This window comes from Exophiala dermatitidis (genome assembly GCF_000230625.1).
Source record: "Exophiala dermatitidis NIH/UT8656 unplaced genomic scaffold supercont1.5, whole genome shotgun sequence".
Lineage (NCBI taxonomy): Eukaryota > Fungi > Ascomycota > Eurotiomycetes > Chaetothyriales > Herpotrichiellaceae > Exophiala > Exophiala dermatitidis.
Genome location: NW_008751650.1, coordinates 2,141,719 through 2,166,720, shown reverse-complemented (window position 1 = coordinate 2,166,720; position 25,002 = coordinate 2,141,719). Strand labels below are relative to the sequence as shown.

Genomic DNA, 25,002 nt, shown 5'->3' with positions numbered 1-25,002 from the left:
AGAGTGGTCCGCAAGTCACAGCGACGACATCACATTGTCCACAGCCAAATCGACCTTGAGCTAGTTCGGGGAGGTGAAGCGAGTCAACGACAGCCACTAGAATTCGATTAAGCGCGCTCTACCTGGACAAGAATGGCAGTTTTTCCGGCATCGTTTCTAGAAATTATTTTTCTCTAAAGATTCCACTGATCACTTGAGCATATCGAAGCAGACTATTCGTTGTCACATCCTCGACCTACCGGCTCTCACTCACAACATGGCTGGAGTTGAAACTATTCCTCCTCCGTCCGCGGAGTGGAAGGGCGACAGTGATGCAACCCCCAACTTCCGAACCCTGGGAAAGTTGTCGCCTCCTGTGATGCGCAAAATCGAGCCATTTGGTGCCCAGTTCCTTGCTTATGCCCGCCGCAAGCGCCATGGCCGTACCTTCTCCGAGGACGACCGTATACAGGCTTTGTCCAAAGTCAAAAAGTCGGAAGACGAGGACGATGGCGAGATTAGTGAACCCGAGGACCCCTTGATGCTGACCCGTGACGCCAAAGACTGGAGGGTGAGTATTTCCACTATGTGGCCTACCCCATCGCCGTAAGTTGCTGGTGCTAAATGTTTTGTGTGTACAGGGGCAAGATCACTACGCCGTTCTCGGACTTTCCAAATACCGCTACAAAGCCACCGAAGAGCAAATCAAGAAGGCTCACCGAAAGAAGGTCCTCAGGCACCATCCTGACAAGAAGGCTGCAGCTGGCCAAGATGACGAGAACGATTCCTTCTTCAAGTGCATTCAGCGTGCCTACGAAATTCTGATGGACCCGGTCAAGCGACGACAATTCGATTCCGTCGATGAAGCCGCGGATGTGCCCCCTCCGAGCAAGAAAGAAATGCAGAAGCCTGGTGCCTTCTACAAGAAGTGGAACGCCGTCTTCGAGAGCGAAGCACGTTTCAGCAAAGTGCAGCCGGTGCCCAAGCTCGGCGACGAGAACAGCACCAAGGAAGAGGTTGAGCAGTTCTACGATTTCTGGTACAACTTCGACTCGTGGCGGACATTCGAGTACCTGGACGAAGATGTTCCCGACGACAATGAAGGACGTGACCACAAGCGTCACATTGAGAAGAAGAACGCCAATGCTCGTCGCAAGCGCAAGAATGAGGACATCGCGCGACTGCGCAAGCTGGTTGACGACTGCTTGAGCTACGATGAGCGGATCAAGAAGTTCCGCCAGCAGGCCAACGCCGATAAGAACAAACGCAGGCTCGAAAAAGAAGCTGCTGCCAAGCGCGAGGCTGAGGAAAAGGCCAAGGCCAAGGAGGAAGAGGAGCGCAAGAAGAAGGAAGAGGAGGAGAGGCTGAAGGCTGAGAAGGAGCAGAACAAGAAGGCTAAGGAGGCGGCAAAGAATGCCGTCAAGAAGAACAAGCGTGTCGTTAAGGGTAGCGTCAAGGATGTCAACTACTTCGCCGAAGGTGGTGACGCCAGCCCTCAACAGATTGATGATGTTCTCAACGATGTCGACAAGCTCCTCGGCAACGTCGACGCTGACGAGTTGGCCGATCTTGTCTCCAAACTCAATGTGGCTGGCAAGGACGCCGGAAAGGTGAAGGCGGCATTCAGTGCGGCCACTGGAGCCTTAGTCGGCGCCGGTAAACTGAAGGAGAGCGATTTGAAGGTGCTCAAATGAAGCAACGGTCTGACTCTCCGTATTCCATTATTCTTGGGTACGGTTCAGTATAGAAACGAAAACATTGGCTGCAGCGACAATAATGAGCTGAAAGAATCGATTTCCACTAGTCAGCATGGTTCTCATCCATGACAATTTACGCGTTTTAGTCCCTATGCCTATCCCAAAAACAAATGGAATAGACGTGTAGATAATACAACCTCGTAACCCATGGCCTTTGAGGAGTAAATCGTTCCCAGTACCCGTCGCAGCGGCTTGAGAGGTATAGGTAGACCAATTTGCCGTACCCTACAATCACTATAGGTAACTCACAGGTGGAGGGAAAAAGGGAGTCTTGTAATAACGTATGTTGGTCGCGATAGTATTTTCAGTTCAGTACTATTGTAAACTCCAGCTCTGTAACGGACAGAAGCCGAACAAATGGCATCCATAACTTGATACTGTCAAATATCATTGCCATCCCTTTACCTCTCACTCAAAAAAAACGCCGGACTCTCCAATTGAAACGCGTATCAGACCAGGAATTTCGAAAACGCTATTGAGTATGGTTCCGAGAAAATCAAGTGCGCAATGACTGTTACGTCGCTCCCCCAGACCCGATAATGGATAACGCCGCAACGAGCCCGATCCACCAAACGCCTTGCCTTGCCTTGCCACGCCACCAAGTGACTTTCAACCAGAAAACACAAAGGGCTGCTTGAAATTTGCCAGAAGCCCTTCTCAAACTGGGGTGGTCGATGCAACCATCCATGAGCCCGGTGGTTGGCTATCTCTTATGGCTGAAAAAGCTGCTCGCCATACCACTTAGACCATGGCCGCCCGCACCGGCGCCCGCGGTCGAAGCGCCGCCCCCATATCCGTAAGCGGCATTCTGATGCTGATTCTGGTGCTTGTTATGCGGTTTCGACGATTTCTTGCCGTGTTTCTTGGCGTAATCTTCCGTCAGGGAGCCCACGATCGCTCCGCCTAGCGCACCCAGCACGCCGTGGCCGGCTTTATGGCCACCCCAAGCTCCTGCGGCGCCACCGCCCAAGGCGCCCAGTAAGCCGCGGTCGGTTTCGGCTGCAGGTGCAGGTCCAGTTCCTTGGTAGTACTGAGGGTTGTCACCAGCTCCGGTTCCGTTGTAGTATGATGATGATGCAGAGTCAGCGTGTGGGTCAGAGTATGATGAGTAGGGAGGCTGCTGAGAGGCCGGTGTGTTGGCGTAGTATCGCTGCTGCTGCTGCTGCTGGTCGTACTGAGGCGGTTGATGGTGATACGGTTGAGCGAAGCCCTGGCTGGAATATTCGCTGGTAGTAGGTGGGGTGTAGTTTTGATATTGCTGGGAATAGGGATAGTAGTCGTATGCGGTGCCTGACATTTTGGGCTGGTGTGGCGGTAGTTTGTTGTGAGGCAAGAGAAGGTTGTTGTGATCTTAAGTTGGTCTTGTATATGCTGTAGTATATAACGCGGTGTGCGGTAGTGTGCAGGAAACAGATAGGAGTGAATCTGGAGGAGGAAGAGAAAGTAGGTATATATATACTACGCACTCACCGACCGATTGAGGCTGAGGGCACCTTGAGATACGTACCACTGCACGCCGCGTCGGCCTGACGAAGGCGTTGTGTGTTTCCGCCATTCATGATGCGTGGCCATACACTGGCACAATTGGGCAGGCAGAGATCCAGATACTGGAGCTTCGAGTGGACATTCTAGAATGTTTCCTGATGCCGTGTGCGTAAGCGAGCCAAAACGCTCGGGTTTAGTGTATAGAGAGGCGATCCGGGGCACGACAGAGGATGGTTTGGGACCAAAACCCGCGCACAACGTATGTACCGACCAGGGAGGCAGATGATTGTGTCCGTCTGGTAAGCGAGGCCGGAGGTGATGATGATCGTATGTGGCGCAGTGAGGCGCAGCACCGGTTTTCGCAAGGCTGGATGAGGCTGTGCATCCAGCAACACGCCGAACGGTATACGATGTAATACTACCATGTTGTACACTGCTCATGACTGTGTACAATGTATCTACCTGGTGGCTTGCACCTTAGCAGCGTTTGCATCTCTGTTAACCGAACTGCAGGTCTCTTCACATCGTATGTGCGATTGCAAGCTCGGATCTCCTACAATGCTCAGACCAAGTTTGTCTGTCCTCGGCCAACCGTCCGCCTAATACGGTTTACTGACTCGCGTTGGCAGCCCCTTCACGCCGAGAGTCGTCCATCTGTCATCAATATCCCACTGAACTATTTCCCCTTGGTCATGGGGGTATGTCATCGATCGGAACAACCATGCAGAGGTGTTGTACATTCAAGTTGCCTCTATGCTGCTGACGCCTTTTACTTCTAATTTACAGTCAAAGGTCGGCTTTCCAAACTCTTCTGTGCCTAGCCATGTGATCCATGATCAGCGGTTTGCGCGAAAAGCCGCCCTCCACCGATGAACAGAGCCCAAATCTGTGGGTCCAAGGTGTCTTCCATCGCCATATCTCACTCAGTATGACCTGGGCAACCCGAGGACTCTTTCCCCAATGTAATTTCGGATCATTTCGCGACTGACAGGAGCAATCCTGGGGATCATGATCTCGCGCAGATACCTCTCGACATGATATTCTTTAGCATACCCCATGCCGCCATGCGTCATAACAGCTCTCTCACAGGCCTGGAAGGCGGCCTCGGCAGCCAGATACTTGGCGGCATTGGCGTACTCGCCCGTTTCGTACCCTGCATCATATAGTCTGGCAGCTTGATAGATGACCAGGCGCGCTGCTTCCAGTTGCATCCAGCTATCGGCCAACGGATGTTGAATGGCCTGATTCTGGCCTATAGGTCGACCAAACACCTTGCGATCGTTGGCGTACAAAGCAGCCCGTCGCAAGGCTGCGAATCCAATCCCCAGCGCTTCGGCGGCGATCAAGATCCGCTCTGCATTCATGCCATGCATGATCATTTTGAACCCGTTGTTTTCCTCCCCGATCAGATCTTCTTTGGGAACCCGCCAACCGTCGAAGAACAGGGTGTTCGAGTCCACGGCTGCCCGACCCATTTTTGGAATCTCGGTGACCTCGACCTGTGTACGGTCGAGATCTGTATAGAACAAACTCAGCCCCTGGCTGGGTTTCTTAACTTGCTCCAGCGGTGTCGTCCGCACCAAAATCAAGATCTTCTCCGCCACCTGGGCCGTGGAGATCCAGATCTTTTGCCCGCTGAGCACATAGTGATCACCGTCCTTGACCGCTCGAGACTGCAGTCGGAGAGTGTCCAAGCCGGTGTTGGGCTCCGTAACGCCAAAGCATGCCCTCTCCTTGCCGGCAATCAGCGGCACGAGCATCCTCTGCTTCTGCTCCTCTGTCCCGAACTTGCGCACGGGCTCGAGTCCAAAGATGTTCATGTGAACGGCGCTCGCTCCCGCGTACGCCGCTCCGCTCTCCGCGATGGTCTGCACCATGACCGCCGCCTCGGCAATGCCTAGCTCGCTCCCGCCGTACGCGGCCGGCATACAGATTCCCAGCCAGCCATCTTTCGCAACTGCTTGATGGAACTCGACTGGAAACCGGTGCTCCTTGTCCGCATTGAGCCAGTAGGCGTCGTCGAACTTGGCACATACCTTGCTGATCGCTTCGCGCACGGTGCGTTGTGACTCGGTCAGATCAGGGTCGTGCAGTTGTAAGTACTCTGTCCCGCGTGCGGGAGTAGATTGAGACGTTGAGAATGATGATACAGTCGGCAGTAGAGCGCCCGGGTTGTCCGTCCTTCTAGGCTTGATCTTCACTGTTCTGGGTCGTGCAAGTCGGCAGAGGAGGAGCCCTGCCGTTCGGGCCGTTGACGCCATCATCCTCCGCCGGCGACCTGACTTCGAGACTGCTGCCCTCTCGGTAGGCTATAGCTGCTCACCTGTCCTGACTTTGTAGGTGATTGCCCTGTGATATTTCCAAAGGCTCTGTGCCGAGCGGACGGGTCGAGGAGATCCAGAGGCCAGGCTTGCAGAGAACCTAGATCGCCGCGAAAGTCGAATACTCAAGCACCTCACTGAAGCTGTGACACACTAACCTTGGGTATTTTACTTGTGTTTGGCCACGTCGTCTACAAGGCCCGTTTCAATATTATTTACTGTAAATAAGTTGTAAGTGGACTCTCCCTTCCCCGTGGCTCTGGTCCGAACTCTCTCCCCCGCACGCAGCCTCGTCGGCCGTCGGCCGTCGGCTTTAAACGGTTCCCACCGACTCCAAATATCAGAAACACGACATACTACCTAGGTAGTACCAGAGGATGATGTCGGTATAGAGCATGGTTTCTACTCCGACCGTCGGAGCAAGCGGATCACTAGACGGCGTTTTAGGGTGCGTAGTAGAGAAGAGATCCGCCCACTCCTTTGTACCTAGGTATATCACTGTCAAGACGACAGGCGGACGAAACTAAGACCCTAAAAAGGCTCCACCAGTCGCAACAGACGCAACGGCTTCTCGAAACCGAAAGGGGCGTGCGTGCGTGGAACGGCTATAAGCGCGGTACATAGCAGGGAATCCTGTTGCTAGAAGAAAACAAAGCCTTTGCATTGATTTGTCCAAGGACGTGCTCGATGTCCATACCACCACATAGCCAGAATGCCCCGTCCAATCGAGCTGTCACTCTTTACGCGGCTTGCCCGGCGTGACCTGGGACATGGAACAGTATATCCGGGCGTCAAGTTGTCAGCACGATATAAGTCGCTTACGGGACGACAACAACGACTACACTCATCCACAACCACCACGGATGACCCAAAATCAACAGCAAATGCCACTGCTACCAACGTCGATGGCGCCGCCACCACAGCAACTGGAAGTCAAGACCTTCCACTCAGTGGGTTGAAAGTACTAGACCTGTCACGAGTGCTCGCGGGCCCATTCTGCACGCAGATTCTGGCCGACTACGGCGCAGACGTGATCAAAGTCGAGCAGCCCGGCCAGGGCGACGAGACGCGCCAATGGCGCACGCACGGCGAGACACAACAGAAGTGGCGAGCCAGCACTACGGGCAACCAGGGGCAGCCCACCATGTCGCTGTACTTTGCGGCCGTGAACCGAAACAAACGGTCCATGACGGTGGATTTGAAATCCCCGGGTGGGAAAGAGGTCGTCAAGGCACTGGCGCGACGGAGCGATGTGCTGGTCAACAATTTCCTGCCCGGCAAAATGGAGCAGTTGGGCCTAGGCTACGACGAGTTACGAAGAGACAACAAGGGTCTCATCTACGCCAGTGTATCTGGGTACGGCGCCAGCGGACCGAGTCGTGATCGCGCGGGTTACGACGCCATTGCCCTGGCGGAGGCGGGCTTGTTGCACATCACGGGAGACGAGGAGGGAGGCCCGACCAAGCCGGGCGTCGCTATCGCGGATCTCTGCACCGGTCTCTATACCCATGGAGCCATCTTGGCCGCGCTGAACCAGAGACACAGGACAGGCGTGGGTTGCAAGATCGAGGCCAGTCTCTTCGAGAGTGCGCTGAGCCTGTTGATCAATGTCGGCTTGGCGGCTTTGAATCTCGATCTGGATAAAGGGCCTAGTAAAAGAAGGAGGGGCAAGAGACTCGGGTTGGGACACCCGAATCTCGTGCCCTATGGTGGATTTGAGACCAAAGATAATAAAATGTTCTTTGTCGCCGCCAACAATAATCGGCAGTGGAAGGGGTTTTGTGCACGCTTGGGCATTGATGGATTGGGAGATGATGTGCGGTTCAGCACCAATGATGGACGGGTCGAGAATAGAGACGAGATCAATGCCATTTTGCAGAAAAGGTTCAAGGAAAAGACAAAGGACGAGTGGCTGGCCATTTTGGAGGGGAGTGGCCTGCCCTACGGCGCCATCAATGATGTGGTAGACGCCCTGGAGCATCCGCAAGCAAAAGCACGGGATATGGTCATTGACATCGATGATTTTGAAGCAGCAAGGGACGGGGTGTTGAAGCTCATCGCTCCAGCTGTCAAATTTGAAGGCGCGGATATGAGTGTGCGCATCAAGCCGCCGCTGCTGGGCCAACATACTGATGAGATTCTGGCGGGTCTCGGCTATGGCCCTGCGGAAGTGGCGGAGTTGAGAACATCTGGCGCCGTATGATACTTCTGCAGCCTTGCAGGCACATAGACGAAAAACATGGATAGTGAATAGCTTTTCAACATGTGCGCGAGAAGGGGGAAAAAAGAACAGGGCAGGGCAACCCGGAGACTCAATTTACCAATGACCATCGTGGAGATCCTGCAGCCAATCTAATGTCTGGGTTTTGATAGTACAGTGGTGGTGCATTTCCGCAGGCGAGGAAAATGTACAATGTCTGATTCTGTCCTAACCCACATCCAACCCACACCATTCGCCATTTGTATTGCCATCAGTGGGCATCCGGCTGCGAGCAGATGTATGCGACAGCTTGGTCAACTGTAAGGTGTCAGATTCATGCCGTTGATAGTCTTAATAAAGAGTATTCTTACCGCTGTGGATGGCATCCGCCTCCTTGTCAGGAATCTCGATGCTGAACTCTTCCTCGATCGCCATCACGACCTCGACGGTATCCAAGCTATCCAAGCCCAGGTCATTCTGGAAGTGCGATGTGCCTGTGATCTATACCTTTTTGTCAATAAAGAGATGGGATTAGACGACTCGTTGAATGGTGTTGTACCTTTGATGGGTCGGACACCTGTGCAATCGTTAGTAACAGCCGGAACACAACATGTCATCATGCGCACCTTGTCAAAGTTCTTCAACAGGTCCATTATCCGCCCTTGCACCTCTTCTTTCGACAGACCAGATGGAGCGGAATAGCATCTTTTGCTGGGAGCGACCACCAAGGGCGCGAATCGGGATGGTCGTAGAGAGGAAGAGATTTGAGTTCGGAAGGCAGGTAATTGCCGGGGGACCTGGGTCCTTGTGGCGGCATAGAGCGCTCGAAGGGCACCCGCACGAATCATTTTGACGCGCAGAGAAGAAGATTGAGGGCTCGGTGAGGCGCGAAGAGCTGGCGTGGTGTTGGGGAGTCAACTGGTGGTTGAAATATTCTGATGTCAAGCCGGGAACGGACTCTTTTGCTCACTACGAAATTGAAGTGCAACAAGCAAAGCAGCAGATGCAAGTCGAGCGAAAGATGGAGATTGAAAGGCCGCAAGCTGTTGGCTGTTCGGAGCTTGTGCGTGCACGTGACTTGTCCGACCAATCACACCGGCATTAATTGCACTGACGACTTCGATTCTCTCGGACAGAGCAATTAATGCACTGGCACTGGCACAAGTAGAACATCTCCAAACCAACACCCTCGCTGCCTCGAAACCTGCCTGCGCTCGCCACGTCCGTCGAACAACTCCTGTCCTAGACGCACCGGCGATGGCGTCGTCTCTTCGTCCAGCATCGCGGCTGGTGGCGAAGCCGCTAACAGCCTCGACAACATTGCGACAACTGGAACGATCGCCTTTTCTTCGCTCCACAGCTCCGTTTCATACCTCAAGCCCGCGGAATGCCCTGCCATCGGGCCCTCCTCCGCAAGGCTTCAGATTACCGCGACCAAAGAGATTCGATGAAACCGAAAATGTGATGGACAAAGCAAGCAACTATTTTCTTCTCACTGAGATGTTCCGCGGCATGTATGTCGTGCTGGAACAGTTCTTCAGAGCACCGTATGTCTGCCAGAATCCGACGGAGAATCTCATGTCTGGTGTAGCGAGTTGCTAATGCAGAACGCACAGTTATACTATCTACTATCCTTTCGAGAAGGGACCCATTTCTCCCCGATTTCGAGGCGAGCACGCTCTGAGAAGATATCCCACTGGCGAAGAGAGATGTATCGCCTGCAAGCTGTGTGAAGCTGTTTGTCCAGCTCTCGCCATCACCATCGAGGCTGAAGAACGAGAAGATGGCTCCAGAAGAACCACTCGTTATGACATTGATATGACGAAATGCATCTACTGCGGGCTTTGCCAGGAGAGCTGCCCGGTCGATGCTATTGTCGAGACCCCGAATGCAGAATATGCGACGGAATACCGAGAAGAGCTCCTGTACAACAAGGAAAAGCTACTCGCCAATGGCGACAAATGGGAGCCTGAGCTGGCCGCCATTGCAAGGGCAGATGCTCCCTACAGATAAGACTGTCTTGCAAGGGGAATGTACTATTTTTGTCCCGGTTCAAGTTTATCCCACGACACAGCATGAAAGAAGCGAACATAGCGGGAGATAATCAATGGATCAGCGAATTGCTCAAGCATACATTGTGTCGACGTGGCTGAATGCTGCATTGATTGATACAGGTTACACTCCTGGTATTTTAGGACCAGGCCAAATATAACAAGCCGATACTCGCTCCGTTTTTTGACCTAACTTGTCTATCCCAATGCGCGCATTGTGAACTCAACACTGTCGAACCACGTTAGCCGTCATTCTTCTATACCGCGTCCAGAGGTTGTCAACTTACACAGCGAATGTCCCTGCGCTGACAGGCATAGCCCTGAACATGGTGGGGAAGATGCCTTTCCAGAACCCTCTCATGCCTTCAGCCTTCCACGTCTGTGAGAAACAATCTCGCATGGTCTTGAACTGCTGGTCTTTGCCAAACCCATCGCTCTGCATCTTACTCTTGACCACATCGAAAGGATAACTGGCGATCCATAGTGCTTCTCCGGCCAATCCTCCATAGAAGGCGACCTTGGCAGATGAAATATCGGATCTTTTGACGTTGTTTCGTTTCATGTCTTGTGCCATGAGGTATTCAAACGTCAGGAACCAGACACCGTAGGCTTGCGCCTCACGGTACAGCGTGACGACCTGGCCTCGGTAGAGACCCCGGAGAACACCTTCATGCGCGGAAAGCTTTTTGATGCAGTCAAGAGGTCCACTGTATAGGCGGTTCGCCCCATGAGGTTGTGTTTGCAGACGAATCCTGACGTGCTCGATAGGCCCTGACAGCACAGAGTTCGTAAGACCGGCAAAGGCACCAGAAAGATAATATTGGCCCAACGATAACTCGGCAGGACGGTTGGCCTTGAGGTTGCGTTCCTCAAAGGCACGGCGCGCGTAGTGAAAGGCTCCAAACTGGACAGATACACAGGCGCCAATACCGATCAGAGGAGTAAGCGTCCCCTTGTAGAACGCTAATGGGCCTTCGTTCTTGAGGATAGAACTTGCGCATGACAATGCCGAAGGATGTTTTGTGGATGTTTGTAGTCTTACTTTGACAATGTCTGGTCCCTCATTGAGCATCAGAGTAAATTGCAGGGCATATCACTGCTTACCAAATGGCTGGCCTGCACGTTAAAGTCAGTTTATGCACACTTTAACAAGAACAAATATTCATGCATATCAACCCCGTGGGGCGCATTCATATATGGGGTATTTCTTGTTCGAATAACAAGGTGTGTCTTCAATTTCTAGTGCCTGCTGCCATAACAGCGATGTACTCACCTAACAACACTTGCGCTACACCACCAGCAGCGCCCGCAAATAAATCTTTTGCGGTGCGAGCCCAGCTGCCTTGTGCAGCCAGGTCGGCCTCGATCGCCTCGATACTGTCGGCCATTTTCGATCAAGGAGTCCACGTCTGGTCGCGACGAGTATCAACGGACGGCGTCACGGGCTTTGTTTCATATCCGACCCGTCAAAGGGAACAGAGAATAATAAGTCCAATGTAATATTTGCTGGCACGCAATTTGTTGACTTCAAGTATAGCGGGCAAGCCCGCTCGGCAGTAATTGGCTGACTGTTTAGGAAGGATATTCCCATGCTTGTTTGCGTCCCCGTAGAAGCACATGAGGCTGCACTGCTTGGCAAGACACGTCACCGTAGTCTCCGCCCGGCAGAAAAAAAGTAGGAGGTCCGGAACATGGCCAGGATGAACACCCTGCGCTCCGCCCAATTCTACCCGATGTTCTGAGAATATAGAATTGAGCCGCCATCAGCACCACAGATGTGGTGAAGTGACAGTATGCGGAGGGCTGTAACTAGAAGAGTATGTCTCTGGCTTTGGACTTTGATACATTCAGACTGACAATTTCAGCTGTTGCAGGGGCAAGACGTCTGCCTCTTTTGCGCCTTAAGACATGGATTCGAGTATCGGGCAACTGGCGCTCTCCAGCCTCAGCGCCGGCTTTACAAATCGACAACGCCTTCGCGGCGGCCTGCTGGAGCGGCTGCTGCACGTGCAGAAGAGGAGGAGGACGGCTTTCATGCACACACTCCTGCACCTGTGCCAAAGAGAGAGCTGCTTGGGTGGAAATGTCGTTGCAATCATGTGAACGCATCTCACAGAGCAGAATGCACAATCTGCACGAGCCCACGCCCACAAAATGCCGAGCTTGTACACAAAGAGAACAACTCACATCGTCAACCAACTTCCCACAGATCACTGTCGTCTAGTTCAGCATCCCCCGCCGCCTCTCGTGAACCGGCAAGACAGGATCCGCCACTTTCCTCCGGCTCAAGCGATCAGTCTACAAGCGGGCCCAGTCGCCCTAGATTTGATTCTAGGACAATCCTTGACCAAGCAAATGTTCCATTCACGCCCTACCAGCCCGCGGTTCCCGGCCAACAAAGGCCTCCTCGAAGTGGTCGGACACGGCACGGTGCTGATGAATCATTGGGAGAAAGCGCGCAAAATCAGAGTTTCAGACATCGAAATCGACTCCCCACTTCCGAAGGACCGATCATCAAGTACAGCAGCCCCCGGGCTCCTCGAACGCAGCAAGACTCCGGCGCAAGAGAGGGTGGTTTTACGGATACGTCTGGGTTTGGCGACCAGCGGAGGCCACAGTTTGAGTATGGACGGAGAGATGGGTGGCACACCAATGGAAAAGCTTCTGGAACTGGCTCGCCGTCATGGAGACAACCGGGAAGTTATCAAAATACACATAATACTCGGCCCGCGAATCGACCGATGAACGATACTGTCCCCACCGATACTCGAATTGGCCGTACCGTCGGCACAACACGCCGCGAAGGGTCCGTCCCACGAGATTCGAATATTCCGCGGTCTAGTTTTCGGGAGCCTCGTCAATACCGAGAACCTCGTCCCGACTCACAGCAGCGCAACGGCTTCGACCGTGGGGGTAGGAAAGGGGCACCTCAAATGACTCCACTGGATGCTCGCAGGCCCGATTCAGATCGGACCGGTCGCGTCTCAGAATTTCCGGCCATTCCCGACGATGGAGCTGTCGAGACTGTTGATGCTGCAGTTCTTGACGGGTCTGAGGAAGACTGGTACAGGCGCAGGACCGCGGCGCAGAAAGAACGTAACAGAAGAGGCAGGGTCTACGATGTCGAGACTGAGGAGCCCTTCCATACTTCGCAGATGGCTAGTTCCCCGGTTCGAACGAAGAGGGTACCAAGGCAAAGCACGCTTGATTTTGACCCAGATATGGTGGAAGAATTGCTTGACGAAACAAGTTCGAGACGCAAAAAGAAGAAGGGAGGGCAAGCTAAGGCGGTGCCGAAACAGCCAGCAAGACCTGAGATTCGGCTGCCTGAATTCATCACTGTTGAAAAACTAGCCCAATGTTTGAAGGTTAAGCTGCAGGACTTCATCGACAAGTTGGAGGAAGAGGGTTTCGAGGGTGCTCGCTACGATCATATCCTGGACTCTGGAACATCAGCCATGTTCGCCGAGATCTACGGCTTCGAACCCATCATCAGTAGCGTGGATGAGTCGCGGGACATAGTCGCGCGTCCTCCGCCTGAGGACCCGTCTTTGCTGCCACCACGGCCACCTATCGTTACCATCATGGGCCATGTTGATCACGGCAAGACCACGATTTTAGATTACTTCCGAAGATCAAGCATCGTCGCCTCGGAACACGGAGGGATTACGCAGCACATTGGAGCATTTTCTGTTACGATGCCCGGATCCGAGCGAGACATCACCTTCCTTGATACACCTGGTCACGCCGCGTTCCTAGAGATGCGGCGACGAGGTGCCAACGTTACAGATATCGTCGTGTTGGTAGTGGCGGCAGACGATAGTGTCAAAGCGCAGACCGTTGAAGCCATCAAGCACGCGCTCGAGTCCAAGGTGCAAATCATTGTTGCCATCAACAAAGTCGACAAGGAGGACGCCAACATTGAGCGTGTGAAGCAGGATCTCGCCCGCCACGATATTGTTGTCGAGGACTACGGCGGCGAATACCAGGCCATTCCCGTGAGTGGGAAAACCGGTCAAGGAATGGGTGATTTGGAGGAAGCCATCTTGACCTTGGCCGATGTGGCCGACTTCCGAGCCGAGACCGATGGTCAAGCAGAAGGCTGGATTATTGAAAGCAAAGTTGGCCCGTCTGGTCGGGTTGCCACCGTACTGGTACGCCGAGGAACCCTGAGACCCGGTGATTTCATTGTCGCCGGCACTACTTGGGCGCGCGTACGTACCCTACGGAATGATTCGGGCCAGTTGATAGACGAGGCACCGCCTGGCACCCCTGTCCAGATTGATGGTTGGCGAGCGGGAGACCCGATGGCTGGTGACGAGGTTCTCCAGGCCGAGAACGAAGCGCGAGCCAAGGAAGCAGTAGAAGTTCGACAAGAAAGAGAAGAAGCAGCCCGGGCCGTGGACGACATGACTGCCATCAACACCGTCCGCTCTGAAGATGCAGAAGCCCGGGCAAAGGTGTTGGAATGGGAAAAGGAACAAGGATATCTTTCCATGAGAGCCAACAGACGACCTAAGGACAACGAGGGCTGGGTGGAGAAAGAACAGTCGGGGCCTAAACAGGTTCATTTTGTCATCAAAGCTGATGTTGCTGGCAGTACTGAGGCTCTTGTCGCTGCAGTGAGCGCGATTGGCAACAATGAAGTGGTGGCGAACATCATTCATAGCGGCACGGGATCGCTGACGGAGTCCGATATCAAGCTTCTCGCCGCCACTGGTGAGGTCGGGTATGCAATCTCTTTCAACCAGCCGGTGGATGCTTCGATACGGCGTCTCGCAGAGGCGGCGCGCCTGCAAATTCTTGACCACAACATTATATACAAGGTCACGGATGATGTCAAGGATAAAATGAGCGATGCACTGCCTCCAATCGTCACCCAACGAGTGTTGGGCGAGGCTGAGGTGGGTGAGATATTTGATATCCACGTCAAGAAAGCGACGGTCAAGATAGCGGGATGTCGAGTGACTAATGGAACCATACGCCGATCGGAGAAAATCCGAGTCCTGCGAAACGGCGAAGTGGTGTACACCGGTAAGAAAATGCTCTGGCATGTTCAGATGAAGACGGGGCTGACTTTAAACTACAGGCATGCTTAGCTCTTTCAAGAACATCAAAAAAGATGTCACCGAGATGCGCAAGGGCTCGGAGTGCGGAATGGGCTTTGAAAACTGGGAAGACTTCCAAGTCGGTGACCAGATTCAGTCCTTTGAAGAGATCAAGGAGAAGAGGACCTTGTATTAGTGGCCGGCTGGTATTCTGGACTGTAACTCAGCAAAAGAACGCCAGCCTGATCTGATGCGGAATGAGACTGACAGAGATCTGGCCAGCTGAGACGAGCAGGGAGGGCGGCGGCTACACAACAAGGCTGTAGCACGAGGCTGGCGGGTTTCGCCTGTGTCGACGTGGCTCAACCAATCAATGTCCGAGAATCACCCTGTCTTGGCACGAAACTCCAGCGCGGCCAGGCGCCAACATCGCGTCTCTATTCAGTTTCTCCTCGCCAACCATGTGCGTCTCTTCTTTGTGTCTCTGACGAGGCAGTCCAAACCCAAAAGCAGTGCAGGTCGCTGTATATGTTTCAGTGGCCGGAAATTAACATGTCTCAGGCGCTTTAGAATTGTGTGGCGGTAGACAACTGCCTAACGGAGGCCATGCATTTCATACATACTATATGATCAAGAGCTGTGTCCTGTAAGTTGTCAGGTCTGGCTTGTCGACTCTCTCCTCAAGAAAATTCCTTTATCATCTGCTTGTTTTTGTGTATCAAAAGTGTCGTCCTTGCGCCGGCGTGAACCCCCCTCACTCAACTTCCAACTATTGCATGACTTGGAGCACATTCGGAGCAGAGTCGTTTCAAGATACAGCGCTGTAAATATGCAACTCACTCTCGGTTCATTGTGCTTGCTCATTTTTTCAAGCGTGGCATCGGCTGGACCGATTCATATGTGCGTGCTGCCCAATATGCCTCTTTCTAGAACATGAACTGACTGGCCGGCAGGCGGGATAATGTAATACGACATGCGAACGACCCGGCAAAGCGTTATGTGGTCAATGAACATCTCACTAGAGCGCACAGTCCTCTGAGAAGAAGACAGGCATCTCCACTGCTGGTTACGGGTGTGGAAGCCTCCAGCACGACTATACGAAAAGGGACGGAGGACGGATCGGTCCCTGCAGTCGGCGTTGGAGGAGACAATACCAGCCTGCTGAGCTTCTTGACATTTCCAAGTTCCCCGTCCACGACAACAGTCACTACAATAGTGGCAGCCCCAACCACAGACACGGATGGAAGCGCAGAGTCCGTGACTTCGAGGGCGGGAGAAAACACCGGCTCCGATTCTACGCAAGCACCGGACTCGGGGACAGCAGTCCTCTCGGGTGCCGCTCAAACAGAAACCGAGCTCCAGTCACCGGCAGCCTCGACAACCACAATACAAATCCAGACCACAATACTCAAGACTGTTCAGGTCACCGCTGAAGTGACTGCTGAAGCTACAACTACAGATAGCGCGACGAGAGAGGTCGAGCCATCAACCACGCCTGTGAATGGTCAGCAAGGTCAGCAGCAGCAGGGACAGCAACCAAGTGCTACAGTTACTGTTGTGTTTGTCACTGCCGCGCCGACCTTTACTGGCCCAACTGCCGGGTTTATAACACTGACCCCTTCCGAGCCGGCTTCAGTTAAGTGGTGGCAACCACAACGGTTCAAGCTGTATCGTTATCTTCGGACTCTAGCAGCGAGACAACTGGCATTTCATTGTCTGGAACGGCACCTCTGTCAAACCAGAGTAGTGCAACGGGTTTGTCAGTTCTAAGTCCCGACTCTGCGTCCACATCGTCGCTCTCGGCCATAACTGCAACCACGGCCCCTGCTTCGACCACTGCGGGTGGTGTAGCCGTGATCCCTGTGACGCCGGGGTTAGTACAGGATCGAATCACTGTCACAGAGACGGTTACGACGACGGTGACTGCTAGATAGGAGATGCGGGAATGCTGGTGGAACAGAGTTGACTTTGGATGTTTCCTGCAAATAATATTGTGCTGCTTGCATGGATGCTGAGATAGATTGGACAACGCAAGTAATGGTAGAATACCAGTAGCGCAATGTTTAAAGGTGATATATTAGAACGTCTATACACCATTGCAGATTGCTGGCGCCATATGGTCTGAGGGGTGTTTGTACCATAGTTTAATGTTCAGAACAGATTCAAGTGTTGATAAATAATCCTGTAACGTGGCAACCCACATGACGTCGATCCGTTCCGCCTCGTTCGCTTTCATTTCCAGCAACTTTTTGACCACACGGCAGGTTCCAGCATTAAATGGTCAACACCTGGCTTCTACTTGCTTTGCTCCCTGCACACCTCTCTTTTACCTGATAGACGTAGACCTGCGCCATCCGTTCCCTCAGCTCCAGCGCTGTATCAAAATACACGAGCCCTCTATACACACCCCCGACTCGCCGCCGCAGCCTGCGAACATTCGAGAATACCTATTCGAGCATACTACAAGAGACCGAATAAACACGTCCGCAACTCCTTACACCGATTGTTGCCGTTGAACAAAGCTCTTTCACCATGTCCAGTGCTACAATTGACGCCGATGACGTCCTTGAACCGTCCCTGCAAAACCTCCTCGACCAGAAGTCACTGCGATGGATATTCGTGGGAGGCAAAGGTGGTGTCGGCAAGACGACGACCTCGTGTTCTCTAGCCATCCAAATGGCCAAAGTACGCAAATCAGTCTTACTCATTTCGACGGACCCGGCGCACAACCTGAGCGACGCATTCAGCCAAAAGTTCGGCAAGGACGCACGATTAGTCGAAGGCTTTACAAATCTCAGCGCCATGGAAATCGACCCCAATGGCAGCATCAACGACCTGATCAGCGGGGCGGGAGACGAGGCACAGGATGCCATGGCAGGGCTCGGCGGGATGGGAAACATGATGCAAGATCTTGCCTTTAGCGTAAGCAGGCATATTATATCCGGACCTTATGGTTGATGGAAGGCCGTGGTTTCGCTAATACACTTATGTTGTACAGATTCCCGGTGTCGACGAAGCAATGTCTTTTGCAGAAGTCCTCAAACAAGTCAAGTCGCTTTCGTACGAGGTGATTATCTTCGACACCGCTCCCACGGGCCATACTCTACGCTTCCTTCAATTCCCGACCGTCCTTGAAAAGGCTTTGGCCAAGATCTCTCAGCTGTCTAATCAGTTCGGTCCCATGCTACAGTCGGTGATTGGGGCCAGAGGCGGGCTTCCCGGCGGTGGGAGTCTCGAGGAGTTGACGCAGAAACTGGAGACGTTGCGGGAAACTATCGCCGAAGTCAATGGCCAGTTCAAGAATCCTGACATGACCACCTTTGTCTGTGTCTGCATAGCTGAGTTTTTGTCGTTGTACGAGACCGAACGGATGATTCAGGAGTTGGCCAGCTACCACATCGACACCCATTGTATTGTCGTCAACCAGCTTTTGTTCCCGGAAAAGGACAACAACTGCAAACAATGCAATGCCAGGAGAAAAATGCAGAAGAAGTATCTGGATCAGATCGAGGAGCTGTACGATGACTTCAACATTGTCAAGATGCCTCTCCTGACTGATGAAGTCAGAGGGGTGGAAAGCTTGAAGAGGTAAGTGCTTGTTATGTTTGTCGCTATGTTCCTGCAGCAAGGCTAACTTGTGGTCTGGTAGTTTCTCGGAAATGCTGGTCCATCCCTATCAACCACCCGCAGGCTCGTGAGACATGCAGTTGAGACGGAGGTAGTTTATTGCCTTGAAGTTTGGTCCATCACATCATCTTCAACGTGTGGCATCGTGTTGCGTTGCATTGCATGTGACTGTTTCTCATGATTAGCGAATTAGTGTTGTTGGTGGTTTAGCGGTGTGAAGCGAAGCGGAGCAGAGCAGAGCGATGGCGGTGCGAGAGAGCGGTTGCGGTTGCGGAGACAATACAAAAGCAGTGAAAGCAGGAGATTACCCTAACCATGACAATCATGACCATGAAGCCGAGTACAATCACTTTACTTTTTGTTCCTGTCTGAATAACTAGATTCGATGACCGTGGGCTACTATGGGCCTTTTCATTCCGCCGGCACACGCATGGGTTGTGAAGCAAAGCATTGCCAGTTCGACCTTCAGAGAGTCCTATCCATCTACCAGACCCGGCCATATGTATCTGTGGTGGTGGTATGTCATGTGGCCATCATGGGATGGGACTTTTGTCGTTTCTGCTCGTTCAGCAGAGTCCAATTCATACTGCCCGGGCAATGCAGTGGCTTCAGCCCCAAACCAAGACGGCTGATTGCAGTGGGCTGTGTCGAGTCAATCACATCTGTCACGCTGTCATATGACATGCAAGATGATAAATACTGTGATAAGGTACAGGGAGAATGGAGGCAGGGAGGGAGAATAAAGTATTAAGTTCAGCCTCAGCCTCAGCCTCAGCCTCACGACTTCCTACGGTATCAACACCAGTACAGTACCCTCCCTGTACGGGCCACCCATCAACCAGCTAGGCGTCAGAGTTATTCTTTCTAGCCCGCAGTGTCCGACACATTCTGAACCGCTGCATCTCACCTCGATTCGATTCTCACAGTCATAATTACCTGATCATCAGCAAACAGAAGTCAAGTCTAATATCAATGTCACCATCTCACAGAGTTGTGGTATCAATCTCCACATTCCGTACCACTGCCCGTGTACCTACCTACCTATGCACACAAGCACAGACTCACCTCCTCAGTATATCCCCGCCCGGGGTGGTGTACCTTAGGCAGTGCATTGGTTTATTCCTCTAGTGTACTACCAGTACTAGTACCCGGCCCGAATGGAACGGCCGCGCGGTCCAAAGATACAACTATCTACCATCCGAGTCTGGTAGAAATTGTTGGTCACTGTGTAGTACAATCTTAAGGTACTTCGTTCGTTGTAGGTAGAGTGTACGATGCAATGTACTACTAAGTACTACTACTACTGTACAACTACCTACAGTCGCGGCGGATGCGGTGTACCAGCGCTGGACGCAGCTGAGTGGTGTACTGGAGCACGCGCGCGCGGGTGGATCGGTGGGGAACACCACAACGTCTTTTGCTTTTGCTTTTTGCTTTGTTCGCTTCGAACATTCGGGCGCCCCGAAACCTACACTAACTACTGTGCTGTGTACACTGCAGGTATCGAACTATACTACTCTCGAAAAGAGAAGGGGAAAGAAGGGACGGGAGTTCGTAGAAATTTTCATATTACATGTTCGATTTCATCGTGCCGGTGTTCAAGTTTTCTGGTAATCCAACTTGCACGTGGCTCAGCAACCTACCGGTAAGGTGATAAGTACATACGCCGCAACATGACGAGGCTCACATAATCGAGAAACTCGAATCCGAAGTCTCGGACAACAAACAAAGAAAAAGAAGCGTCACAAGATATCTGACCAAGAGTGTCAGTTTCAAGCTTCAAGCTGTCGTTCAAGTTCGTGTCACTGTCAACTTGACCTCTTGACCCTGTTTTGGCATGTAGTCCCGAACACTAATCAAACTACGATGTAGACTAATCCTTTTTCCCACTGCACTGCAGTCAGTTTCTGACTTCTGTAGCGTGTCCATGGGGTAAGGTAGTCATCGTGCACACGGCAGAAAATTACCATATACTGTAAGTAGTTATTACATGAATGAGTAGGTAAGCGTGATGTTCGGCCGCACCGAAGTACTAGGCCAGAACCAAACCAAACCGCGAGTAGTTGAGCCGCCAAAAAGTACCCAAAAGTCCCTACCCAATAGCCCGGTGACTCTTCACGTCAAACCCCGGCTCATCGAATTCAAACTGCCGTTTCTCCCGTCTTGCTGCCCCGCCTGCGGGTTTCGCTGAAAAAGGGAAGAAAATAAAAAAAAGTTGTGCAAGGACCCCGTCGCCGATGACGCAAGACAAAGTACCAACTAATTTCCATCAAGCTTGCCGCTGACCCGTGCGACTGCCAGCAGTGCATGCGGGTTGGATGCCAACGATCAACATTGGCAAGATGTAGATGGAGAGCTAGAAATTGAAGGATAACGAGAGATGCTTTCTTGATTATCGGACGGCCATCATCGCTGCATACGAATCCATGCCAGCATTCGGTCCAGAGTAGGATCTTCGTCGAGCCAGTATCCTTTGCGACGGTCGGCGTTGCGCAAGTCGTTAACCACGTATTGGTCGGTGATCTGATTGAGTTCCTATGTAGAAGAGGTCGTCATGTCAGCATCAAGACTTGTAGTCTTTGTAGCCTCAGCCTTGTGGGGAATGAAATGTCATTCGGCCTAAGGTGCCAGTGCAGTGCTGATCATTTCCATCTTGGGCATATATGAGAATCCAACACCACATGGCGACCAAGGATGTTTGCTGCAAGCGTGGGGGAAGCGAGATGCAGTGAATCCGAGTTTGTGATAAACATTATACTCCACGGAGACGTACCTCGTGGAGCCTTTGGTCAATTGTACGCAGTGAACTCATGTGCCTTGCACCAGGTTTCTCTCCTCGTAGCAATTGAGATCGCATCCGCACCCATCGCATGGCAGCGGCCGCCCGAAGGTATATCTTATGTGCTTGGAATCTTCTCGTAGAGGCGTCCAGGATGATTCTGTTTCAGCGTCAGTCACTATAAACTGGGCACAACCGCTACAGGACTTGCTGCATGATATCTGTCGTACCTTTGTAATGTCGCCTTCTGAACCTCTGTTTCGGCGACATGCCCGGATTGAAGGCCGATATTGCCCGGATTGTAATGCGTTGCCAGAATGGCTTGACACTCGGCCGCGCACTGCCTCAGCACCATGTAGCCGTCCAGATAGTACGATAGATCATCTGGCGGGTTCGCCTCGTTCCTTGTGATCAAGGAATTGATATGGATTTGTAGGGTGCGAAAGTCATTCATGATCTCCAGAATGCGTAACGCGCGCGCTTCGTTTCCTGTACATAGGATTGTTAGCGGACTTCATCTCGGTCTGATTACCAAGCTGAGATGTCATGACAAGACGTACGTCCATCGGCCATTGGGCCCCAAAGAGTGGTTCTGCCGACTTGGAGGTTCTTGAACAAACGCAAGCGGCGGTTCGATGGATGGACTTTGGTCTGGCTGGCAACTTTCAGCCTCTTACCGTTGGCTCGAAGTCCAGGTCAACTTGCTTGCTGCCGTGAGGTTGGAAGAGAGGAAAGGGAATCTGAAGGCGGTGATTCAGGCATTCTTAAAGACCGTCAGTGCTCAGATTGATAAATTGTAAAGAAACTGTTTTCGGCTGATAAATGTATAGAGTTGAGAAAAGTTCACAACAACTGAGCCCAGCGGAGCGCTCTCTCTATCGTAGCTTTAATGGCATCTGACCAGTCAAAGTCGTGAACGAGGCGTTGAAGAGATGGGCTCGGGCCGTAGCGTGAGGGCGAAAGAACAATAGCTTCCAGCTGCAAGACGACTTGTCATGGCAGAGGTAAATGACGGTAGAAGCTGGGGCATGTTTTGTAGATTCAAACCCCAGGAGGCTCGTGAGTGAAAAAGGTCCATGTTAGCATGACAAGAGCACACGCGGCTGCAAAGGGGCACCAGCAGTCTTGGTCCAATGGAGCAGGATCATTGGGCATTGCAGGACGGCATCATCAGACCCGTCGGAGCGCTGCAGCCACGACAATGGATCTGTCGAGGCTCTGCTGCGACCGATCAGCAGTCGACTGGCAAGCCACCGAGAACTCGGGTCAATATTACCACTGGCCCGCCGTCTCTGACTGTTGGAACGGGGAAACATGCAGAAGACGCTTGTGAGATGGCATTCAGACACGAGACCCCAGGCACCATTGCCATGTGCATGATACGTGGGTCGGGTGGATGCCTTTTCGTGCCGGTCTCCTGTCCCTACACGTGTGCTTTGTGGAGACCGCATGGTCGATGATTTTGCAGTGGACAAGAGGTGGTCCAAAACAGCTGCTATGAAGACGGCCCGGGGGGTGCTTGTTGAGTTGACGGGTTTGCAAGTTGCAGGTGAGGCTTGATTAGGGTGCAATAGGCATGAATTTAGACTTCATCCGAAGCCAATCACCAGCCGTGGAAGCGACAACTGAGTTGTCCTCGATATGGAATAGCGCCAGACTAAACAAACTCTGGGCAGCCACTAAGACCGCTTTCAGATGTGTTCGCTGCCTCGGTAGTACTAGTGGATATCCGATTCAACGGTGACGCTTAACTGGATGCGGACAGCTGAGAAATGGCAGGCGCCAATGCTCAATCACAAGCTTGGGAAGGTGCTCTACACGGCAGGAACAACCGCAGCAGAAATGCCAGTGCTGCAGCTTGTTTGTTGGCCTGCAAACGGTGCCGGCACTGTACAGCTGAACATCTTTTCTTGCCGTGTGATGGTTGGTATTGACTCGCCGCTAGCGATTCAAGGCTTGATCGCGCTGGTATTTTTATCCACCTCGCTTCTGCATGGCAGCACAGGGATCAGTTCAGTTCAATTCGTGTCGGCCAGCCCAAATCTATGAGGCCCTGGGGGACTTGAACGAGCGAAACATGCAGGACCTGAGTTCCGAACTCTTGCTCCCTGCCCTCCGAAGACAAACCATCCTGGCTGTGCATCACATCTGTGGATTGCAAGGTCACTGCTCACTACAGCGCTAGCACGACTAATAGATTACAGACCTAAACCTCCCATGTCCATAATGTTCTTCGGCAGATGGGGACGGGTACAGCCACAGTAAGCCACGTTGGCAGTCTCGTCTGCATGAGCGCGTTGTCTAGAGACGCAATACTAGCCGGTACTCGTGAGGCTGGAAAACCGTGTCTTCCTCACCTCGCTACTGAGCTTCTGACGTCCCATCAAAATCAAAGGCAGATCCTCGTTTGACACTGGCCCCGTTATTTTCTGTTAGCGGGAAATTCACGAACGCTTCGAGTCCAACCAAGACCTCCATCTCGTCGTTCCGTATCAGCTTAACCAGCGCGCTGAGAGTCATCCCACCAAACAGCCCCCACAAACGCCGCGTACCGACTCCAGATACGGTCAAGCTGGATCACAGAAGAATCCCTGTCCAGCGTGGTCGTTGAAAATGTGGCATTGCCCCCCGGTCACTAAAGGCACCTCCGGAAGTTCTTTTGAATTGTCAAGTGGTATGCAATCAATCCCGCTCTGCGATGGCTTGAAGACGGTCCTCAATTTCATCTTCCGTCAGCGTCCTGAACTCCCTATCCACGCCTTCGCTTCCATCAGCCTTGGGCCCGCCCACGATTCCGATCTCTAATTCGCCCTTCTTGAAATCGACGCTGAGAACGGTGCTGAGAGTGCTGATACCCAGTTCCACAACTTCCTCCCAGCTGCCCGGTGCATACTCCTTGTTCTTCAATTTCTTTTCCAGATGATTGAGCGCCTCTTGCTGCTTGGGTCCTGATGCTGTGGCCTTGTAGCCGACATAGTAACCGGCCGGATCGCACTTGTAGAGTTGGGGGCCAAACTCTTCGTCGACTGAGATCAAGGTAGTCGCTACGCCGAGCGGTCGCATGTATGCCTATTGTGCATTAGCTTTCATCTCTCTGAGGAACCGTTGTTCACATACACGTTGGGTGTAGACTTGGTTGATGTTCGCCAATCGTTTCGCCAGGACGTCACACGGCATCTCGTACCCATTTTTGTATCTGAATTCAGCTGCTTCTCCTCTTGCTCGGTCGACTGAGGCCCTGGCATCCGCTATTGACCCCGTCATAACGCATCCGACGGAGGGCGATATTTTGAAGACATGAGAGACGGAGGAAGGATCGATCAGCTTGTCCTGTGACAGCAGTGTGAGCGGCCGACCGGCATGAAACCATGGTTATGCTACATACGGGTACTTTCTTCTGCGACAGAACAACAGCACAATTCTTCCCGCGTACTCCTACCGAGGTAATATTCGCTGCGGTAATGGCTTTGAAGGCATATTCTAAACGGCGAAGTCAGCAGGCAGTATATGATAGTCCGCTGGTGTATCGAAAATGAGAAACGTTTGCCTGGGGCGCAGGGGGACGCCTCCAACGCTGTGGTCGAGAAACATTGGATCCTCATGTGGACGTACCAACTTGATATAACCGGCCCTGATCCGAGAAGATAGTAATGTGCCGGTCATAGCCAGCGCTTCCTGAGGAGGTAGCCTTGGTTAGCTCGGTGATGCCGACGCAGCTGCAATGATCTAAAGTACAAACCTGACATCTTGAGCGT

At 52.6% G+C, this 25,002-nt stretch overlaps 11 protein-coding genes across 11 annotated transcripts; 5 read left to right on the top strand and 6 right to left on the bottom strand.

The window, feature by feature from the left end:
• The first annotated feature begins 168 nt into the window (after positions 1-168).
• On the top strand, positions 169-1,884 carry HMPREF1120_06355 (DnaJ protein, subfamily C, member 2). Its single transcript, XM_009160556.1, has 2 exons — positions 169-550; positions 621-1,884. The coding sequence occupies exons 1-2, from the start codon at positions 257-259 to the stop codon at positions 1,671-1,673; spliced, it is 1,347 nt and encodes a 448-aa protein (XP_009158804.1). The 5' UTR covers positions 169-256; the 3' UTR covers positions 1,674-1,884.
• Positions 1,885-2,439: 555 nt separating this feature from the next.
• On the bottom strand, positions 2,440-3,033 carry HMPREF1120_06354 (uncharacterized protein; the record flags this gene model as incomplete). The annotated part of the gene is made up of 1 exon (XM_009160555.1): positions 2,440-3,033. The coding sequence occupies one exon, from the start codon at positions 3,031-3,033 to the stop codon at positions 2,440-2,442; it is 594 nt and encodes a 197-aa protein (XP_009158803.1).
• Positions 3,034-4,144: 1,111 nt separating this feature from the next.
• HMPREF1120_06353 (isovaleryl-CoA dehydrogenase) lies at positions 4,145-5,482 on the bottom strand (the record flags this gene model as incomplete). Its single annotated transcript, XM_009160554.1, has 1 exon — positions 4,145-5,482. The coding sequence occupies one exon, from the start codon at positions 5,480-5,482 to the stop codon at positions 4,145-4,147; it is 1,338 nt and encodes a 445-aa protein (XP_009158802.1).
• A 413-nt stretch (positions 5,483-5,895) lies between these two features.
• Positions 5,896-7,988, top strand: HMPREF1120_06352 (uncharacterized protein). Its single transcript, XM_009160553.1, has one exon. It carries the CDS (start codon positions 6,255-6,257, stop codon positions 7,743-7,745), a length of 1,491 nt encoding a protein of 496 aa, XP_009158801.1. The 5' UTR covers positions 5,896-6,254; the 3' UTR covers positions 7,746-7,988.
• A 25-nt stretch (positions 7,989-8,013) lies between these two features.
• On the bottom strand, positions 8,014-8,614 carry HMPREF1120_06351 (NADH dehydrogenase (ubiquinone) 1 alpha/beta subcomplex 1; the record flags this gene model as incomplete). Its single annotated transcript, XM_009160552.1, has 4 exons — positions 8,369-8,614; positions 8,302-8,319; positions 8,114-8,243; positions 8,014-8,060 (listed from the first exon to the last, which is right to left on the bottom strand). Exons 1-4 carry the CDS (start codon positions 8,588-8,590, stop codon positions 8,014-8,016), a joined length of 417 nt encoding a protein of 138 aa, XP_009158800.1. The 5' UTR covers positions 8,591-8,614.
• A 234-nt stretch (positions 8,615-8,848) lies between these two features.
• HMPREF1120_06350 (NADH-ubiquinone oxidoreductase 23 kDa subunit, mitochondrial) lies at positions 8,849-10,981 on the top strand. Its single transcript, XM_009160551.1, has 2 exons — positions 8,849-9,289; positions 9,359-10,981. The coding sequence occupies exons 1-2, from the start codon at positions 9,000-9,002 to the stop codon at positions 9,753-9,755; spliced, it is 687 nt and encodes a 228-aa protein (XP_009158799.1). The 5' UTR covers positions 8,849-8,999; the 3' UTR covers positions 9,756-10,981.
• HMPREF1120_06349 (MC family mitochondrial carrier protein) lies at positions 10,077-11,181 on the bottom strand (the record flags this gene model as incomplete). The annotated part of the gene is made up of 3 exons (XM_009160550.1): positions 10,077-10,846; positions 10,898-10,909; positions 11,067-11,181. The coding sequence occupies 3 exons, from the start codon at positions 11,179-11,181 to the stop codon at positions 10,077-10,079; spliced, it is 897 nt and encodes a 298-aa protein (XP_009158798.1).
• A 328-nt stretch (positions 11,182-11,509) lies between these two features.
• On the top strand, positions 11,510-17,035 carry HMPREF1120_06348 (translation initiation factor IF-2). Its single transcript, XM_009160549.1, has 4 exons — positions 11,510-11,610; positions 11,659-14,827; positions 14,883-15,741; positions 15,795-17,035. The coding sequence occupies exons 1-3, from the start codon at positions 11,587-11,589 to the stop codon at positions 15,035-15,037; spliced, it is 3,348 nt and encodes a 1,115-aa protein (XP_009158797.1). The 5' UTR covers positions 11,510-11,586; the 3' UTR covers positions 15,038-15,741; positions 15,795-17,035.
• Positions 17,036-17,046: 11 nt separating this feature from the next.
• On the top strand, positions 17,047-19,658 carry HMPREF1120_06347 (arsenite-transporting ATPase). The gene is made up of 3 exons (XM_009160548.1): positions 17,047-17,763; positions 17,840-18,429; positions 18,491-19,658. The coding sequence occupies exons 1-3, from the start codon at positions 17,374-17,376 to the stop codon at positions 18,537-18,539; spliced, it is 1,029 nt and encodes a 342-aa protein (XP_009158796.1). The 5' UTR covers positions 17,047-17,373; the 3' UTR covers positions 18,540-19,658.
• Positions 19,659-20,874: 1,216 nt separating this feature from the next.
• On the bottom strand, positions 20,875-21,820 carry HMPREF1120_06346 (uncharacterized protein; the record flags this gene model as incomplete). The annotated part of the gene is made up of 4 exons (XM_009160547.1): positions 20,875-21,003; positions 21,242-21,407; positions 21,478-21,736; positions 21,808-21,820. The coding sequence occupies 4 exons, from the start codon at positions 21,818-21,820 to the stop codon at positions 20,875-20,877; spliced, it is 567 nt and encodes a 188-aa protein (XP_009158795.1).
• Positions 21,821-23,929: 2,109 nt separating this feature from the next.
• Positions 23,930-24,993, bottom strand: HMPREF1120_06345 (proteasome subunit alpha type-6; the record flags this gene model as incomplete). Its single annotated transcript, XM_009160546.1, has 5 exons — positions 23,930-24,316; positions 24,365-24,577; positions 24,633-24,727; positions 24,860-24,922; positions 24,987-24,993. The coding sequence occupies 5 exons, from the start codon at positions 24,991-24,993 to the stop codon at positions 23,930-23,932; spliced, it is 765 nt and encodes a 254-aa protein (XP_009158794.1).
• Between the last annotated feature and the right edge of the window lie 9 nt (positions 24,994-25,002).

What these genes read in the sequence shown, in the direction of transcription:
- HMPREF1120_06347 (XM_009160548.1), top strand. Translation starts at nt 17,374, where the DNA reads ATGTCCAGTGCTACAATTGACGCCGATGACGTCCTTGAACCGTCCCTG. An exon ending in TGCAAGATCTTGCCTTTAGC is followed by an intron (nt 17,764 to 17,839) that starts GTAAGCAGGCAT and finishes TATGTTGTACAG; the next exon opens with ATTCCCGGTGTCGACGAAGC. An exon ending in GGGGTGGAAAGCTTGAAGAG is followed by an intron (nt 18,430 to 18,490) that starts GTAAGTGCTTGT and finishes GTGGTCTGGTAG; the next exon opens with TTTCTCGGAAATGCTGGTCC.
- HMPREF1120_06352 (XM_009160553.1), top strand. Translation starts at nt 6,255, where the DNA reads ATGCCCCGTCCAATCGAGCTGTCACTCTTTACGCGGCTTGCCCGGCGT.
- HMPREF1120_06350 (XM_009160551.1), top strand. Translation starts at nt 9,000, where the DNA reads ATGGCGTCGTCTCTTCGTCCAGCATCGCGGCTGGTGGCGAAGCCGCTA. An exon ending in GAACAGTTCTTCAGAGCACC is followed by an intron (nt 9,290 to 9,358) that starts GTATGTCTGCCA and finishes CAGAACGCACAG; the next exon opens with TTATACTATCTACTATCCTT.
- HMPREF1120_06355 (XM_009160556.1), top strand. Translation starts at nt 257, where the DNA reads ATGGCTGGAGTTGAAACTATTCCTCCTCCGTCCGCGGAGTGGAAGGGC. An exon ending in GTGACGCCAAAGACTGGAGG is followed by an intron (nt 551 to 620) that starts GTGAGTATTTCC and finishes TTGTGTGTACAG; the next exon opens with GGGCAAGATCACTACGCCGT.
- HMPREF1120_06348 (XM_009160549.1), top strand. Translation starts at nt 11,587, where the DNA reads ATGCGGAGGGCTGTAACTAGAAGA. An exon ending in GGAGGGCTGTAACTAGAAGA is followed by an intron (nt 11,611 to 11,658) that starts GTATGTCTCTGG and finishes TGACAATTTCAG; the next exon opens with CTGTTGCAGGGGCAAGACGT. An exon ending in CGGCGAAGTGGTGTACACCG is followed by an intron (nt 14,828 to 14,882) that starts GTAAGAAAATGC and finishes TTTAAACTACAG; the next exon opens with GCATGCTTAGCTCTTTCAAG.